Source organism: Ammospiza nelsoni, chromosome 3 (genome assembly GCF_027579445.1).
Source record: "Ammospiza nelsoni isolate bAmmNel1 chromosome 3, bAmmNel1.pri, whole genome shotgun sequence".
NCBI lineage: Eukaryota > Metazoa > Chordata > Aves > Passeriformes > Passerellidae > Ammospiza > Ammospiza nelsoni.
The window spans coordinates 64,620,786-64,638,833 of record NC_080635.1 but is presented as its reverse complement, the minus strand read 5'-3'; the positions used below and the strand labels follow the sequence as shown (position 1 = coordinate 64,638,833).

Sequence of the window (18,048 nt, the reverse complement as noted above, 5' to 3'; positions counted from 1 at the left end):
GAGCACCCACCCTGCTTCTCATCCCTCACCACTCGCGCCTGGCCAGTCTCTGACTAATGAGACCCGCAAGACCAGCCTCCAAGGCCCTCAGTGTGGGATGCTATGTGGTATAAAACATTCCTCTGGTCAGCTCAGATCAGCTGTCCCAGCTGTTTTCATTCCCAACCTCTCACACATTCCTAGGTATGGCTAATGTTGATAAAAAAGAAAGCCCTGTTGCTGAGCTGCTGCTTGCACAGCATCAGTGGAAACATGCTGTGTTATCAATACTCTTTTAGTCCCAAATTCAAAACACAGCACCCATGTGGGGTGCTATTAGAAAATTTGACCCCAGTCTGTATGGACTCCAGAGAAACAAGATAAAATTTTATGCTATAAGCAGGACAAAATTTCCACCACATAAAAAAAAGCAAGCAGCTCATCCAAAGTCAACTATACTACAATCTCAGTAATGGATGCGTGCATGCAGCATAAAATGGCCAACTAAACACAAAATGCTTACATCTCTGCTATAGACAGTGACATGATGCTGAAATAGAGGACTAAATTGGTCTTTAGTAAAAAGTTTTCTTTTGGCTTGTAGTTACATGCCTTCTACAGATATAGGCATGGCTGAATCAGGCCAGTGCAAAATAGATAGCATGATATTTGTAGAGAGCTCAGCTGTGGGACAAGGGAAGGTGCATTTTTTTCATCTCTCAGGAATAAATATTAAAAACTGAAGAGCAATAGAGCAACGCCTGGAACTTCTTTGCAGTAGCAGGACCTCCTTTTCACTAAATGGCTATGTACAACAAAAGTAAAATCCAAAGCAAAACTTGCATTAAACAATTCCAGTGTTAACATAATGGAGGACAGACCATTTAACATCAGAGCTTACATTAATAATTTGATTTACTCCTTACTATACTTTGAGTAAGAGCCTAAGCTTCAATGAGAAGATGGATCCAAACAGTGAACAGCAATTATTTTCAAGTGCCAGACCAGTAGACAGAGGCTATGGCTAAAAAAAAGCCCTACAGAAGTCCAAAGCTACTCAGTCAGTGTTGGAACACAAAGGGCATTTGGAAGCTTCAGCCAAGCAAAGCTTTGCATGCTGCCTTTGCAAACTGAACACAAGGCATTAGAAATGAGCAGATAGAGGATGCCTCTGCACTTGGTCTAGCTGAAGGATTGAGGCTTCTAATTGCTCCACTGAGGATGATGCATGGTTTTGAAAAAAAAAAAAAAATGGGTTTCTGGATACAGGAGTTACACATTTTGTGCCTGAGGTGCTGGAAGCTACTACCTCAGGGCAGTCATGTTTCTCCCAGAAAGAAAACTCAGAGACTAACATATTCCTTACAATGTTTTCCACATGAAAAGATTTGCAAAAGAGCCACCTACACCATTTCAGCTACCCAATGTACCTACAAATGACATGTAACGTGATTGCTAATGATAAAAGTTTCCCCAGCTAAATAAAAATGCTTTTCATGAGCATCACTTGCCAGCCTAGAGGATCAGAAGTGAAAAATTTTAAGTTAAGGAAAGGAAAAAAAGTCAACAAACAAGTAAAATCTGATCACAGAATCTACTATTCCTATTTTTTTAATAACTATTTGTTTTAAATTAATAAACCTAATAAACTTGTATTAAATTATCAGTTAGCAAAAAACTGAATTAACTGTGTAACTCCATGATCACGGATAATGTGGAAGCACTCTCGCACAAGCCTGTTGCAAATCCCCATCCTTAGTAGTCACTGCTAATCCAGACGCTGTCCCCTTTTACCTTTGGATTCTGCTACTCATGATGCTTTTTCATAAAGAGAAAGGAAAAGAAGACTAAATATAAACAGCATTGTGTTGCAATCATTAAAATCACACATTCTCTTAATTAATACACATAATGCAAGTACAATTAAGGAATGAGCTATTTCACATGCTGAGGCTACCTCACTATTAAAATGCTATTATATAATGGAGGAGCTGTTTACAATGCAGTTGACAAAGTAATGGAGAAGAATGCAGGAACATTTATTATTCGTATTTCCTAAACTCACAAAGTTATCTTTTGCCTATCACTTTTTTTTTCATTTATTTCATTCACCTGGATTCCACTGGAATTATCTAGATTAAATTTTGACCGATCTGTACTGCTTTAAGGCAAATTTCAAGATGTTGATTGATTTTGATGTCAGTAAATTATAAGCCATTTAAATTTTCTTTCCTAAATCTTTCTCTGCTAGTTTTTTAGGGCAACAGAAATAGATACAATGCATTTTAATAATTCTCTGCACTCACTTGGTAGGCAAGAAAACAAACAAAAACATATTCACCATACTATTTTATATGACAAAGAAAATGTGACCTAACAATGTCAAAATCTTTATTACACAAACCTGAAAATAACAAGCCAATATTATTTTTCTATTTGCAGCAGACAGTAGATTTACAATCCTGATGCTGATACAGATGAGCATATGACTTAGACTAATATTTACAATTTTCTTTAATCTCACAGAAAAAGAAATGCATTTATTCACACAGGGCATTGTAACAAATGCTGGATTTTCAGCCTTGCCTTAGAGAAGCCTAAAATAAATCTATTTTCCATTGCAGTTCAAATTACACTTCTACAAAATGGGTTATCTTCAGATATCTCTAATGACAGGCAAACTCATTGAATCTTTAAAATTAAACAGTCACAATTTGCATATCTGAAGGAAAAGGGTTTACCCTCAGAATTTTCCAGGTATGTCCCTGCAGAAAGCCAAACACTTTAACAGAGTTGCTTGAAGCTCACTAGCAGGAAGCACCTTAGTGAACAAGAGTGGAACTAACAAAGGTCCTTCTGATTCAGAATGTATGTACAAAAGATCTTTTGAATTCACAATATTTAGGAGTTTTATTGATTTATGCTTAAAATAAGCCACTGGGAAAAAAAAAAAAGAAGATAGCCAAAGGAAAAAAAAAGTCTAATTTTCCTCTTTAAAGTATTCAAATGCCCATTACTGCCATTTTATCATATATCCACAAAAAAGAGATTCCAAGAACAGTGTGTTACAAAGTACTTAGTAAATGGGAATTTTTGCAGATCTGCCTGTAAATCAACTCTTATCTCTTCCCACTGCCCATAGTGTAGGCATATGCCAGTAATGTTGTTTCTCCTGTTTTTTACTCAAGCCAACACTAATTGAATATCTTCTAATTTATTTTGGGGTATTGATACTGTTTAGAGACAGGAACCTGACTATCAAAGCTAGAAATTCTTACTCTGCCACACTTTAATCCAGCTAATAAAACAGTGTCACTATCATTCACAGAAAACCTATTTTCTGAATAGAGAGAACAGCAATATGTAAATAGCTGAATAATCCTTCAGGCAAAGACTTTGAAAATATATATATTATGCATATATTTTCTTGGCAGGCTGTAAAAACTCATGAATGCATTTACTGTACTGAAACACTAGACAAAATGTGTTGATAATATATAATATCATTAATGTGAAAGATTCCTTTTTAATATAAGTTAGACACAGAGAGCTCTTCAAAGAGCTTGGCCTCAACAGGGAGGTGGTAAAGACTTCTAGTGTCACATTTTAAGAAAACTGTTATTTCTCATATGCAGTATGTTTTAAAATCAGATTTATGGGTATACTTGTATCAGAGAAATAAAGCTGATCATTAAACTAAGAAAATACTCTCTGTTTAGTATGTTAAAAAATATTGCTTTAATATTAATATACTGCTCCTAACTTCCTTTTAGTAGGATTTGTGCTCTGATGGCAATTTCAGAACCTTCTACAACAGAAAGACCACTGAGAATTTCTGCATTAGCTCCTGTGCATCCAGATTTTCAGCCTGTACAAAAGAGTGTCTGAGACAGCCTTCAGTATTCTTTTATCAACTGATAGTGGCCAACTGGGAGACTTCTCAATTCTAAATAAGTGTAAATCTGCTTTGAAGCTAAAAGCTGAACTGACAGCTTGAAAATCTTTCTATAGACAAATTAGGAACTGTCTATATACTTAGACATTTCTATTCCTATCTCCAACTTCTTGCCTAAGGTTTCCCTTTAATAAATAAATAATATTAATGATAATAACACCTTTTTTTTTTCCTCCAGTTAGCTTAAAAGGACTTTCAAGTGAACAAATCTCATCACACAAACACATAATAGATTCAATTAATGGAATATCAGATCACTGTCTGAAACTACTGAAGAATCATCCTAGGCAAAGATACTTCCAAGAACCTAAAAACAAACAAATAAAAAAAACAAACAAAAAACCAAACCAAAACAAAAATGCAAACAAACAAACAAACAAAAAAACCCTAACAAAACCAAAGAGTAACAACAAGAAGAAAACCAAAGGAACCACAGATTTGAAATTAGCTACAGCTTGTGGTGGAACTGAGTATTTCACCCTTGACCACACAATCCCTAATCTATATGAATGCACCACAGGGAGTACTCTTTAAAGACTAAGAGATATTGGCTATGCACACCCTATTCTGCTTCCCTATGTTTTCTGTTTGCCTTCTACTGCATGCACACCACTTTACAGTGGTTAAGCTTGAAAAGTGAAGTTGACAGCAAAGCCTCTACCATACTGTCCTTCAAAATTGTAACACAGAATTCACGCATATTCAAAACAAAAAAAACTATCCACCAGAAAATGAAGTCATAACACTACAAACATAAATATCCCAAATACCTGTGCATTTGGGATTAAAGAGACTGTGGAAATACCTATGTATTTTATGCTTTATATGCAATTGCACACCTAATAACCAACATAATTTTAGACACTGAAGCTCAGTATACACACAAAGCAAAGTGTAGTTCTAAATTGCAGAAGTTGTTTAACAGTCAAGTACATGTGTAACTGTTTTGAACAAGAAAAGCAGGACCTCACAGTATAACACTGTAAGTTAAAGAGATCTGAAGTTCAGCACTCAACTGTGGGTTGAGTTGAGCCACATATATAGTGTATGGCCGTGTAGATCTGTGAACAATTTAAAGAATGTGGCTTTGGCTGTATTACTGGTATTAAGTCTAGCAGAAATGTTTCCAGACAATTGCTTCACAAAATCATACTGTTTTTCAATGCTGCAATTATCACATAAATATTTAATTTCTACATAACAGCAAAGAAAATTAGATCTTTTGCTATAATTTGCACATTTTCAGATCTGTTAAGCATCTAATATTATTTGGTATAACTCCTGCTGAACTTAGAACTCTTGATGGAATTTGGTTAAGGAGCAAATCAACTACACAAGGCAAGGTTCATTTACAGAACATGGATGTCTGCAGTCAGCAGCATTCACAGGAAAGATCACAGAACTTTGAAATGAACACCTCTCATGTTCAGGTAATACAGGCCACGGTTATTTGCACGTTTTAATACTCTAAGTAAGTCTTAATACTGTAAATCCTGAGTTAGAAGGGACTCATCAGGATCCAGTCTAACTCCTGACCTGCACCCCTAGGACACCCCAAGAATCACAGCACATGCCTGAGAGTGCTGTCCAAATGCTTTTTTGAACTCTGTCAGGCTTGGTTCTTTTATCACGTTCCTGTTCCAGTGCCCAACCACCCTTTATTTTAAACTGTAAAACATCTCATTTTCTCTTGATCCTAATTAAATCAATGGAAGTTCTGTCAAGTTTTCTATGGAGACAGTCTAACCCTAAATGAAGAACAATTTTTTTTTTCAAATTTCATCTTAAGACTTCTTATTCCTATATAAACGTGATTTCCTCAAAGCAGCATTTATAACTTCTGATTTATATGTCAAAATCATATATATCTCCCAAGTCCAATATCTGCCATTGTTCATCTCCTCTATGCTCATCCTTATCAACAAATTGTACTGTATCTTATGGTCATTCATATATAGTATTAAATAATTTAATTATGATATTAAAGTAAAAACAAAGCTGCAAAAAAGCTAAGGTTTCAGAACTTAATCAGTTGGGCTATATCATGCTCAAGCAAGGTAATCAAAGTTTTCCATATTATGAAGTACAATCCAGTAGGTTTTTATTTCAACTGTCTATAATAAGTTCCCAACAAAAATGTGAATTCAAGTATTTATATAGTCATCCTTGGAAAACAGAATAAAAATGCAGAAACTAATTTCTATGTTAAAATTATAAAGCACTGAATATTACAATACATGAGCATAACAGTGTGAGCATCTTTTAAGTGTACCTTTAGGTTCCAGAAATATTTGGAACCAAACGCTACACTCCTTAAACTAGGTTTTTGTGAAATAGGTGATAATTAAACAAATAGTTAAAAAACAATTTTAAGTACAGAGAAACTACATAAACCAAAATGACATAAACATAGTAAAAATAATTTTGGTATTTTGGTGTACCGTGGATGTACAATTTGTTTTTTACAGTCAAGTAGGCAAAATAACATGCAATTTCTATCAGTGCTTCTCATATTACAATATATCCATTTACAGATAATAAGATAAGATCCATCACTGTTCTCATTTTGAAGGCCATTTTTCATTTAATCTTATGGTAAAAAAAGGGGAAATTTCACCTTCATACATAATAAAACCCAAACAATGTTATCTTGTCAGAAGTAACACATCCAAGCACATTATATCCTATTTAGTTAATGTGACCAAAGAATAAAAAAACATGCACCTTACCTCAGACCAAATATATGGGATTGTTCATAATTGAATAAGGAATGAATTTTAGCTTCTGAGTTCAAAATTATAAGCCTGTCAATAATATCCTGTCAAAGGAAGAGAAATGTGAAAAACCATGTAGGCTTTTATAATTTATGCACATCATAGTTTCATAGGGATATTTACTATTGAATGAAAACTATTATTAAAACACACACTGAAATTATTTCTGTAACAGGAGGTGTTTTCCACACAAAAGTCAACAGCAAAATTGAAGGCAAAAATGGCAAAACTTTCCTAACCATGTAGAAGGTTAGGAAAAAAAAATCTATTAAAAATATAAACATACAAAAAGATCGTTGCATGTCGACTATCCTAGTTCTTCTTTAGCATTAAAGCACAAAAAAAGTTTAAATTTTTTTGCACATTTGAAGTGTGTACATGTCTATTTTAATAAAGAGAACAGCAACTCCTTCAGTGTAATAACCCTTTCTCACACCAGTTAGTACTACATGCTTCAAGACACAGCCATTTAGTCTTGGTTTAACAAGGCTTGGCTCAGATGTTGAGGCTTACACCTTTCATCTTGGAGCATCTCATGTAGCAGACAATGACTTTGTGGCTGCTTCCCACTTCTTCCACAAAGCCAACCCAATTATCTTCCCCTCTGGCTCACTGCACATGTAAACTACTTCTGAAAAAATTATTTCATTAAAAAAACTAAGGAATGAACAAAAACATTGTTCATGTTCAGTGTTGTTATCATGTCAGAGAGAGATTGTTGTGCTATGGTCACAAGAAACAGATTACAAAATACTTATGAGCTTTATTTAATCTCGATTAAATACAAACTTTTATTTTCTCCACATTTTATAAGTACAGTTTCAGAGACAGCAGAGGGAGTTATTATTCACCTAATTAGATCAATGAGTCATTTCAATACGATATGAAGGGAAAGTTAATACCCGTACTTTATTGAAATTAACAAAAGCTCTGGTTTTCAATGGAGAAAAGTAAAAATCACAAGTAAAACTCACAATAGAAAAAAAACAAAGTCTATAACTTTTCAAATTAAATTGTCTTCATAAAATGTACTCTTACTTAAAATACAGTGAAAGTATACTTTTCCTATTAGATTTCTGGGGCACTGGGGGAGACAGCTTTTTCCACATAGTATATTTACAATAAAATTCTCAATTAAAAAACTCAACTTGGACCTCAAGGCTGTTCATAAAATTGATAAGGCAAGCAATTGATTTGTTTGGGAATTAAGATTTTTCAGGTATCTGTGCATACAAAGAGTTAAATGCTAAGGGATATTTCTCTGGCATTATGTTCCTTCTCTCATTTATAACTCAAAGCTTGGAGTTGCAAAAGAGTACAAACAGCAGGCACAGTAAGAGGACTACTGAGAAAGGAGACTAAACTCTGATTTGGGATTTTAGGAAGGAAGATAATGAACAAGGTCTAACACAGGATTACATCCAAAAAATGTGTGGACAGATTTTCACAGCTCAGCCACAGAGCATAGCTTAAATATTACAGGTCAGATGTCATCTACTTGGAATATCTAAGACAAACCATCTAAGATTCTCTAGAATAACTGAAGAAAATCACCTTCTCTAATGTCTTTCAAAGCTACAGGTCTAGAGGGTAACTTCCAAACTAGATTCCCCTGAATATATGCACTGCAGAAACCCTCAAAGACTGGAGGCAGGCAGAAAATCCTCATTTATGTGTTCCATTCTCTAAAATAATTTTACATGCCAAACATAGCAAAGAGAAATCTTACATGCATTAAGAAAAATTTCCCTAAGGGCACAAATGAAAACCTCATTAGTCTACAGTTAAAAATTGTAAAAGTTGTTATCAACTATCACTATTATCAGTTGTTATCAACTGATAATCTGTTCAATCAATGATACAGCTAGTCAGATAAAAATATAAAGGAAGTAAAAATGCTTAAATCCTGGGTTTTCAAGAAATAAAGGATATACCAAGATGATTAAGTTCTGTGCATTAGCAAATATAGTTTAGCATAAACAAGTCACATTCCATGGCAACACAACACAATTCAAAAATAGAGACACAAAGCAGTTAGGTCTTCCCATCAAATCTTCTGGTGGCACAGAAGTTGCTTTTACTTTGCTTCTTGTAGTTATATCCAGTCAAAATCTTTTACCTTTTGCTTTCTGGAATCACTGCCCAAAAACATAGTCATAACAAACCTTGATCTCTTCTTAACTTCAGAAGTTTTTTGAGTACTTAAACTAACATTAGAGGATCTCACAATTTTCTTTCTGCTAACTACATCATCTTGGATGCCTATCTTACATATCTAGGTGTATCTTGGATGGCTAGGCCCACAAAACCCACTGCTGCACAGTAGTTCACTGAGACAAACCTCATCCAAAATATCTTTATCTCCTCAGGGAACTTTGAACAATTGTATCAGTATTGGCATTTCTAGAAACCTAGAAAATTTCATAAAAATACTCAAGTGCCTCTAAAGTTAAAATAACTCTGGCTTTCAAAAGCTGCAAAAATCCTTCTTGAGATCAACCACAATTTGAATGCTCTCAAATACTTATGATTTTCAGCATACATCTGTCTTTCTCACTTTGAGTTCCTTAAAAAACTTGATAACTGAACAAAGCTATCCATCGGTAAACACACCAGCATTGAGTAGATTGGAAAAATGAAATTTGTCATGCAATTTCCTCTTGAAAACATCAAAACAGTATTGCAAAAAAGAACCCCAAAATACCTTGCAAACCTAATATACACTATTATGATAAACTCTGTCTAAACAACTTCAAATATCACCAATCCAGAGCCTATGCTAGACAAACACTTCAACATAACAGCAATTTAAAGTGCTAACTCATTAGGGAAAAAATCTGATTTTAACTGCCACACAAGGTCACAAATTTTCTGCGCTTTGTAGATGAGAAAAAAGCCATAATTGACTGCAGTAGAATGATTGAATACAAAATAATACTAAATACAGAAATGGTGAAGCTATTTCTCTGAAGTATGTCTTAATCAGTAGCTTTCCAATTACTGATTTTTTCCTTTATGTGAATTATGTGTCCTATTAAAAAACAGCCTGAGGTATGAGGCTTTTGTGTTTTCATTTTGTTTTGGTTTTTTTTCTTTTATTCTTTTTAAATCCACAAGTAGTGTGATAGAGCAATGCTGTATAAAGTACAAGTATACATATTTTCCAACATTTTCCCATATGTAACTGTATGCACATACAAACATGATTATTTATGTTACTTTTTTTCTGTGAAAAAACACAAGTCAGGAAAGATGATCTTTAAATTAGGCATCAAAATTTATATTACCTTTAAGATTTCAAAATGAAAATTTAGGTTCATATGAAGTGATATGTGCATATACTGCCCTCATGCTGTATATAATACAAAATGCAGAAAAATTCAAAATCTTTCAATAGGAAAAAAAACTTACTCTTTTACAACAAAAACATTTTCTCAGGTAAAAATGTCTTCACAGAATTATTTTTCCCTCAAAATACTTACAATTACATCTGTGGGTACTTCACGGAATGAGTACATGGGTTTATTTGGTATATCTCGTTTACTCAGGAGCTCAAAAACTGCTGGGTAAGTTAGCAAGTTTACCAGAAACAAAAATGACTAGAGAAAGAAAAAAAGGAGGGACAAAAGGGAATATTAATCTTAGTTAAGTACAATCAAGTAAGTGTTGGCAATTGTTTGCAATCTACATTAACTTTGTTCTTATCCTTTACAGGCTGAACTTAACATAAATAGACCTGTTGAAAATAAGACTGCATACCTGGTAGGCATCTGTATAATCTAAAAGGGCAGTAGTGTATGAAATATCTATTACCTATCATATGGTACATACAATTTTGAAAATTATAGTATTTCATTACCACTTAATTCTAAAATCTTGAGACAAAGAATAATCTAAAATTTAAAATTGCTGATTTTATTACAGTAATCTGGATATAAACTGATGGCCAGCCCTTAAGACTTCATTTTGCCCTGATTTTTATTCATTATTTCATAGTTAATCCTTGGCATTGTGAACAGCCATGCAACATAAGAAACCTGTGTCAGTCATGATTTAACTAGTGTATTATACCAATTTTGACTCACATGCCAAGAAGCAGGTATAATAAAAATTTACAGAAAGGTATGTGTCTTCCTATCTGAATCACAGCACTGTTTCTTTCCATACAAAAATATAAGATTAATAATTTCTCACCTTCTGACAACTTTGGTCAATAGGGTCAACCGGAGTAGATTTAGGTTGGGTTATTCTCAAATCATCTTTTCCACACTCCAAAAGAGCCCATAGTTCAGTTACAAGTGCCTTCACAAAGCCTAAAACAAATGGTTGTCCTAATCATGAGTTTCCTGTTAGAAATATTTTACACCACAATTCTAACCAAGATGTGTAAAATTCTCTATACTGAAGGCTGAAATTTCACCACACAGATTGCCTTAGGTTTTCTATCCCTGCTATTCTCAATAGCTATCCCTGCTATTCTCAATACTCCAAACTACATTCCTAGAGCAGTTTGCTTATGTTCATTCTACAGTCTGTACCAATGGCTTCCAAAGGCTATTACACTAGAGTAGGATTACATTCATATATCTTCTATGTAAATGAGCTTCTGACCTTCTTTAAAAAGTTAACTGCAATGGATCAAGGCTTAGCTAGTATTGTCTCTGTGGTTCTAAAAATACAGATTCACTATAACTCATAAATAAATTATAACAGACCACAGTGAAAAGGACTAGAAAAACCCCAACTTTAGGAGAAGCCCTACTAGCTGAATTTAAATTGTTAAAAATTAAAATGTTAAATATTTATATAGAAAAGGAAAGAGCTCTCTAACTCTGAAATCTTCAAATGTAAGGGTTTAAAATCGATGCTGATTATTTTTGGTATATCATTTGTCTCTGAAGCCAAAGGGCATAAAAGGGCCTTAAGAAGCAATTTGGCTGAAAATCTTACACCAGGACAGATGGGTAACTCCTCAGTGGATCTGCTCCCTGCTTTGTGAAAAATCCCAGAGACACAAATAGCAACTAACTAAGAAACCAATCGGTTTCCTTGACTGGCAGAATTTGCCTGCCTTTTTGACAGTCTTTCAGTCAACACCATCCCCTTCTAGATACTCAGAGAGACGATTTCCAACTTTTGTACCTCATGGACTTCCTCAGCAGCTTAAGACATTACCTTCATTTTATTGATGAGATTCTAGTTTTAATATAATGGCTACCTGGACTGTTGATGATATGGTAACAGTTGGGTTATCTGAGATTGACTCTGAAGGGACTTAGTCTGAATTTCCAATTCTTCTCACACCACAATCTCTTTTACATCTCGTTAATGTGTAACTTCACCTGTGACATTCAGGCCCTTGCAGTTCCTCACCCTTTGAGCAGTCAGTAACCATGGAAATGTACATAAAAATTACAGACATCAACAGTTATTAATTCTGATCTGCAGATCAATAAGAAGCACCTGCAAATTTATTTTCAAACAGTACAGATGTCTTCACACACATACAGGAAATTTCTGTAAATCCAAACTAGTGAAGTAAAGATTTTGCATAATATCAGAAGGAAAAATAAAACAAACTCTAAAATTCTGCATCAAGATTAATGAAAGATTTAAAAGCTTGAGAGAATTAATTTCCATCAGAAATAATTAACAAACATTTAGGAGTTTTTGTTAATACTGTGTAATTACTTTACACAGTTGATCTTTATTTAACATCTTTCCCACTGTCTTCTTTCAAAATGAAGGACTACAGCACGCAATTATTCATAATAACATCATCCTGCAGCTTACCTGAATTCTGCAGAGCCACTGCAGCCATTGGTGTTGTTGCCATTTGTGTAACAATGATTCTATTACCAAAATCTTCATATTCATTTGTCTGTTGATAATAAGTATAAAAGCACCATGTTAGTTATTCAGAAGACATGAAACTCTCAAATGATCTCTTAAATATTGATCTTTCTTACACTTGTTTACAGAATTTAATTCACTTTATGTTTAGACTTGAACAATTCATAGATATTATCCTCTACAGACTTACCAGGGTCAGATTCCTAACCAAACATCTTTATCAAGTATCTTATAAAAAATTAAACACAAAATACTGTGGTTGAGACATGCAATATGAGCAAATAAAACCATTAGTATTATAATGTTTTTGTACACATAGTGTAGGATGCCTTTGGCATTACTTTTTTGCACATTACCTGACTAAAACTGCACATTATCTGATTTTTTGCTTGTATTCAAGCTTTGTCTAGCATATCTAGATTTCAATATGACCTACCAACATTGTCTAAGAAAATTTGCACTTAGAAGAAAAGAAAAAAAAAATTCTAGTATTTCAAACTTTACAGTAAAAAGTAAACTACAAAGACTGCAATGCTTACCTGGATTTTTTTTGATAAACTGTTAAACATAAAGTTCACACAGTCATTCATGGCATCTGTACTATGAAGCAGAAATAGTCCTTTGGGTGTGGTAGAAAAATTTAGCAAGGCATCTAACAAAGTCTCTTCCCATAACAAGCTGCAAGAGTAACAAAATTGTAATTAAAAACTATATGTAAAATAGCATGGGAAAAAAGAAAAAAGCACAATTCCTAACTTTGAAAAACAACAGTACTTTACTCACTGTACTCTATGCTTAATTTATAAGCTTATGTTAGATTTAAAAGAGCATTTGGGGAAAAAGATAATATACCAGACTGCATTTTATGTGAACATTCAAACTCAGTGTGGCAAACCTAAAGTTATGTAGGAGCACAGAAGAGAGAGATGATGTAAAGGGAACCCAAAAGACCTGTGATATCCCTAAACATACATATGACTTACAGTCTGACTCTATACAGTCTTAAGATATTAACATGGCAGTTCATCTTGGTAAAACAGGCACAGAATCTCTCATCAATGTAAAAACACTATGAGGGACTCACATTTGAGGAGCTAAAGGTTCCTACAAGAACTCGGTATGGAATTATGAAGAAAGGTGCTATATTTACACAATAGCGTCACATAATAAGAGCAGAAAATGGAAAATCAACATTGTCCTGAATTTTCAGGCTCCCAAATACTTGTGTATTTCTCATCTTAATGAATATAAACTTCTATAAAGGGACATTAAGTTTCAGTATAAAAGGAAGGACACCTTTCACTTGGTATCAGCCAAAAGGCTGCCAATCTTGCTACATAATATTTTGAAGGTATAAATATGATTCAGCAGAACAACATGTTAAATTAGTACCACATAAAAAGCATAAGATAGACAGCTATTTTGTTCTGTGCTTTCTAACTCCCATTTTCCTCTAACCAAATTCTTTAGTCAGAGAGAATCAACTATAAGTCAGTTTTACATAGATCAGACACCACTCTCTATGCCAAGGAAGTTCTCAAAGGCCAGGAAGAATTTTGTAGCTCTACTGAGACTTATGCTAGGATAGTTTCTCTACCTACCACTATCCTTTTGGCAAAAAAAGACTGTCCTGGGTTTGGCTGGGATAGTGTGTTGTCTTCTAAGTAGCTGGTAAAGTGCTGTTTTTTGGATTTAGGACAAGAATAAGGTTGGTAACGCACTGATATTTTAGTTGTTGCCAAGTAGCACTTCTCAAAGTCAAGAACTTTCCAGTTTCCCATGCTCTGCAAGTGAGCAGGTACACAAGAAACCATGAGAGCACAACCAGAAGAGCTGAGCCAAACTGGCCAAGGGGATATTCCATAGCATGGGAAGTCATGCTTAGTACATAAACTGGCCAAAATCACTCTTAAGAGATGAACTGGGCATCAATCAGAGGGTGAGGAGAATTGAGTCATGTGTCATTTGCTTCTCTTGTGTGTTACTTCTCTCTCTCCTTTTCATTACTATTAATGTTATCATTACCATTAGTAGCACTACTATTATTAGGATTACTATATTTGACTTTGTTTAAATTACTAGACTGTTTGCATCTCAACCCTTTTTTTTTCCTGATTCTCCTCTCCATGCTATTGGGATGCAAATGGCTGTGCAGTATTTAGTTGCCAGCTGGAATCAAACTACAACAAAGACATGGGGTTACAAGATGTTTCAATTGTAATTAAAGCAGCAGTTTGTGTTCACACTCATACATGTGCATAAATTAAGTACCAAGTTACCTGGTTTTTGATTCTTGACTTATTGATGAAGTGGAGTCTGTATCAGTTACAGGAGTAGGTACTCTTTCTGAAAGCAAACTTGTCTGTAAAACAAAACCAAATAAACACCTCCTTAACATTGATGTAGGATGTCCCCCTGCTAGGGAATGACATGCAGTGACTCCAAGATTCAGAAGGCTGAACAATTGCTTTATTAAGCTATACTATACTATACTATACTACTACACTAAACTATACTCAAGAAAAAACCCATGACCCTTTTTCAGACAGTCACGATGCAACTTTGACCTAATTGGTCAATCAGTCAAAACAACCACCACCAGTGTCCAATTAAGAAATCACTTTTGGCAAACTACCTCCATAACACATTCCACATGTGCCAAACAACATGAGCAGCAAATAGAGATAAGATTCTTTCTCTTAGCTTTCTCACTGCCTTCCCTAGAAGAAATCCTGGCAAGGTTGTGCCTGCTGCTCTCTGTGAAGAGAGCTGCGGCCACACTTTAATGTTTATTTGCAGTATTTTTAAACTCCAGATCTAATTCATTCTCTTGTTATATACAAAAGACAAAAAACCACAGTGATGTGGTTATAGTCCAGTCTTTGGTACAGAATACACTATTCCTTTATATTGTTTTTATTCCAGAAAAGTTTATTTTTTACTTCTTCCTTGGGTATAAACAATTGTAAAGCTAATACATTTTAATTTTTTATTAGTATTCTTAAATAAATCTCTTTTGTTTCCAACTGGAAACTCCCAAAATCAAAAAACTGGTATTTAAAAGTAAAGAAGGAAAAAAAGAAAAAATTGTAACACAGCTCTTTACTCTGTTTCTGTCACAGGTAATGGAAATAACAGGCTCTGAAGTCACCATGCCAAAGTTATTAATTCTGCCACTTTTTATTTTGTTTATTTATAAATTATATAAATTTATCTATATTGATATGGGTGTCATTGGAGTTACAGACATTAATATATACATATTTTTATATTTGAACATTTAAATTATATTTTAAAATAACTGGCATAAAAGAATGCATATTCAAAATTATTTCAGTTGTTTTACATTTATGGGATAAGAAGCAAATTACACCATTGACATAAAAGTGAGAAGTTATTCATTTACTACCTTATAAATGTGATGTGAAAAATCAACAAAATATTATTTTCTTAAACTAGTCAATCATTCTGGATCTGTTGTTCCGCTTTTATTATCATCTTTATAAATTCTCTCTCAGAATTTAATCAGAATCTGCTGAGAAAAAATAATTTCTTTCTCGATCAGTCTTAAAACTCCAGGAGACATGTAAAAGAAATGGATACAAATTACCAGTCCCGCCATTAAAAAATTGACACTTGGGCTTGGAAAGAATCCACCATAGTCCACTGGTTTTGCTACACTATAAATGGCAATATATTTTATAAACTTCAGGTATTTTAAAACTGGAAAATGACAGAAAATATTTTTAAAAGTAGTTAAGATGATGGAGTTGACTTTCCTGTAATAGCTTGTTGAGTCTTGAAGTCAAGAATATATTGATTCTTCTTCAGTTTATATCTGACTACCAAAGTGAAGTGAAGAAATAGCATTTTGTAGGGTAAACTTTGTTTTCACTCAACACATTCAGTCTACTTATATTTTACATGTCAAGACAATTTGTCTAAATTATGTTCTATACCTTAATAAGGGATTTTAACGTGGAAAGAAGTCTTTTGTACAAAGTGTAAATGCTGTGGTTTTTAGAGGAAATAACTGGAAATACCCATCAAAAGCTTTTAACACTCTGGCCTTTGATAAACATTAAATAGAGTAAGAGGCTAGCTGGAGTAAGATTGACAAATTACACAATAGGAAAGCATCAAAAAAAAAGATTGCTGAGTTACGTAAATTACAGCATGGATCAAGTGAACTAAGCTCCTTAATTCAATAAAAATCCTCAGGTTTTCAATGCAAGGAATAACATAAGTTTCAAAACCAACATTCTATGATGAGGAACAGAATTTATTGTTATATAATTATGATTTTTAGTAATAATACATTTTATTTTCAAGACAATCCTTGGCTTCGTGGCAACATTAATATATAAAACAGTGAGAAATACCCTCAAACTGGTGATTTAAGTATCTTCTATTCATGTTCTGCCTTCTGGTATTTTCTGCCTTAGTTTACATTGTGACTGTATTTTTAAAATATCTCATCACAATAAAAGCATACAGTAGAAGCATACAAGAAGGAAGAAAAGCTCTTCCATTCTTTTTCCCTTGCATTCATTTTCCCTCCCACTTCCTTGCCTCCAGAAAAAAACCAAATTTAGTCTTTTAGTCTATTCTTTGTTCCAGCCTGATCTGATCCCTCTCTAAGATATGATATAAAAAGATAGTCCTATTTTTCAGGGTAAAGTGAATAACACAGCTAGACTTTGTCTGTCCACTATGAGTCCTAATACCTACAGTTTAAATATGCTTTCAGTTAAGCTGTAAGCCAAAGCTGAAGATTTGTTTGCTACCTTTACCTAAATTGTGCCAATGTTATTTTAATGATTCAAAGGTTGGAATTTGCTTCCTTTTGAACTTTTTCAAAACTGCATTTGCAGGATCTGCCATCATTTCTCCATCTTAAGTAATTTTTTACAATACACAAGGATTTTCACACTGCATGTGACTTTTAGAACAATGAAAATAGAACTGATGATGATGAGGGACTGAAACATCATCATTTATGAAGCAAGGCTGAGAGAGATGGGCCTCTTCAATCTTGAGAAGAGATGACTGAGAGGGGATCTCATCAATATCTGTCACTATCTGAAAGGAGGGTATCAAGAGGAGGGATTCAGGCTCTTCTCAGTGGTGCCAAGCAACAGGACTAGAGGCAATGGGAAGAAACTGACGCACCAAAAGTTGTACCTGAACATGAGAAAGAACTTCTTAACTGTGCAGGTGAATGAGCACTAGACCAGATTCCCCAGAGAGGTTGTGGAGTCTCCCCCACTGGAGATACTCAAGAACCCTCTGGACACAATCCTGTGCCATGTGCTCTAGGATTACCCTGCTTGAGCAGGGAGGTTGGTCCAGTAGACCCACTGTTGTCCCTTCCCATCTTACCCATTCTGTGATTCTGTAATAACAGAAAGCAAAATGCACAGAACTGTTGGATCCAAGCTCTTTCATGTAGAAAAAACACTGGACTAGCAATCAAATTGAAGTTAA

General features: G+C 34.1%; 1 protein-coding gene across 1 annotated transcript in view; it reads right to left on the bottom strand.

The window, feature by feature from the left end:
* Nucleotides 1–18,048, bottom strand: part of TBC1D32 (TBC1 domain family member 32) — a 74,384-nt gene that overhangs the window by 37,562 nt on the left and 18,774 nt on the right. Inside the window, exons 18-23 of the mRNA XM_059469492.1 lie at nucleotides 14,841–14,923; nucleotides 13,101–13,239; nucleotides 12,502–12,589; nucleotides 10,903–11,021; nucleotides 10,191–10,307; nucleotides 6,664–6,752 (exon numbers count right to left, since the gene is read on the bottom strand). Of these exons, the coding sequence (XP_059325475.1) occupies nucleotides 6,664–6,752; nucleotides 10,191–10,307; nucleotides 10,903–11,021; nucleotides 12,502–12,589; nucleotides 13,101–13,239; nucleotides 14,841–14,923 (635 nt within the window). The remainder of the gene's footprint in view (nucleotides 1–6,663; nucleotides 6,753–10,190; nucleotides 10,308–10,902; nucleotides 11,022–12,501; nucleotides 12,590–13,100; nucleotides 13,240–14,840; nucleotides 14,924–18,048) is intronic.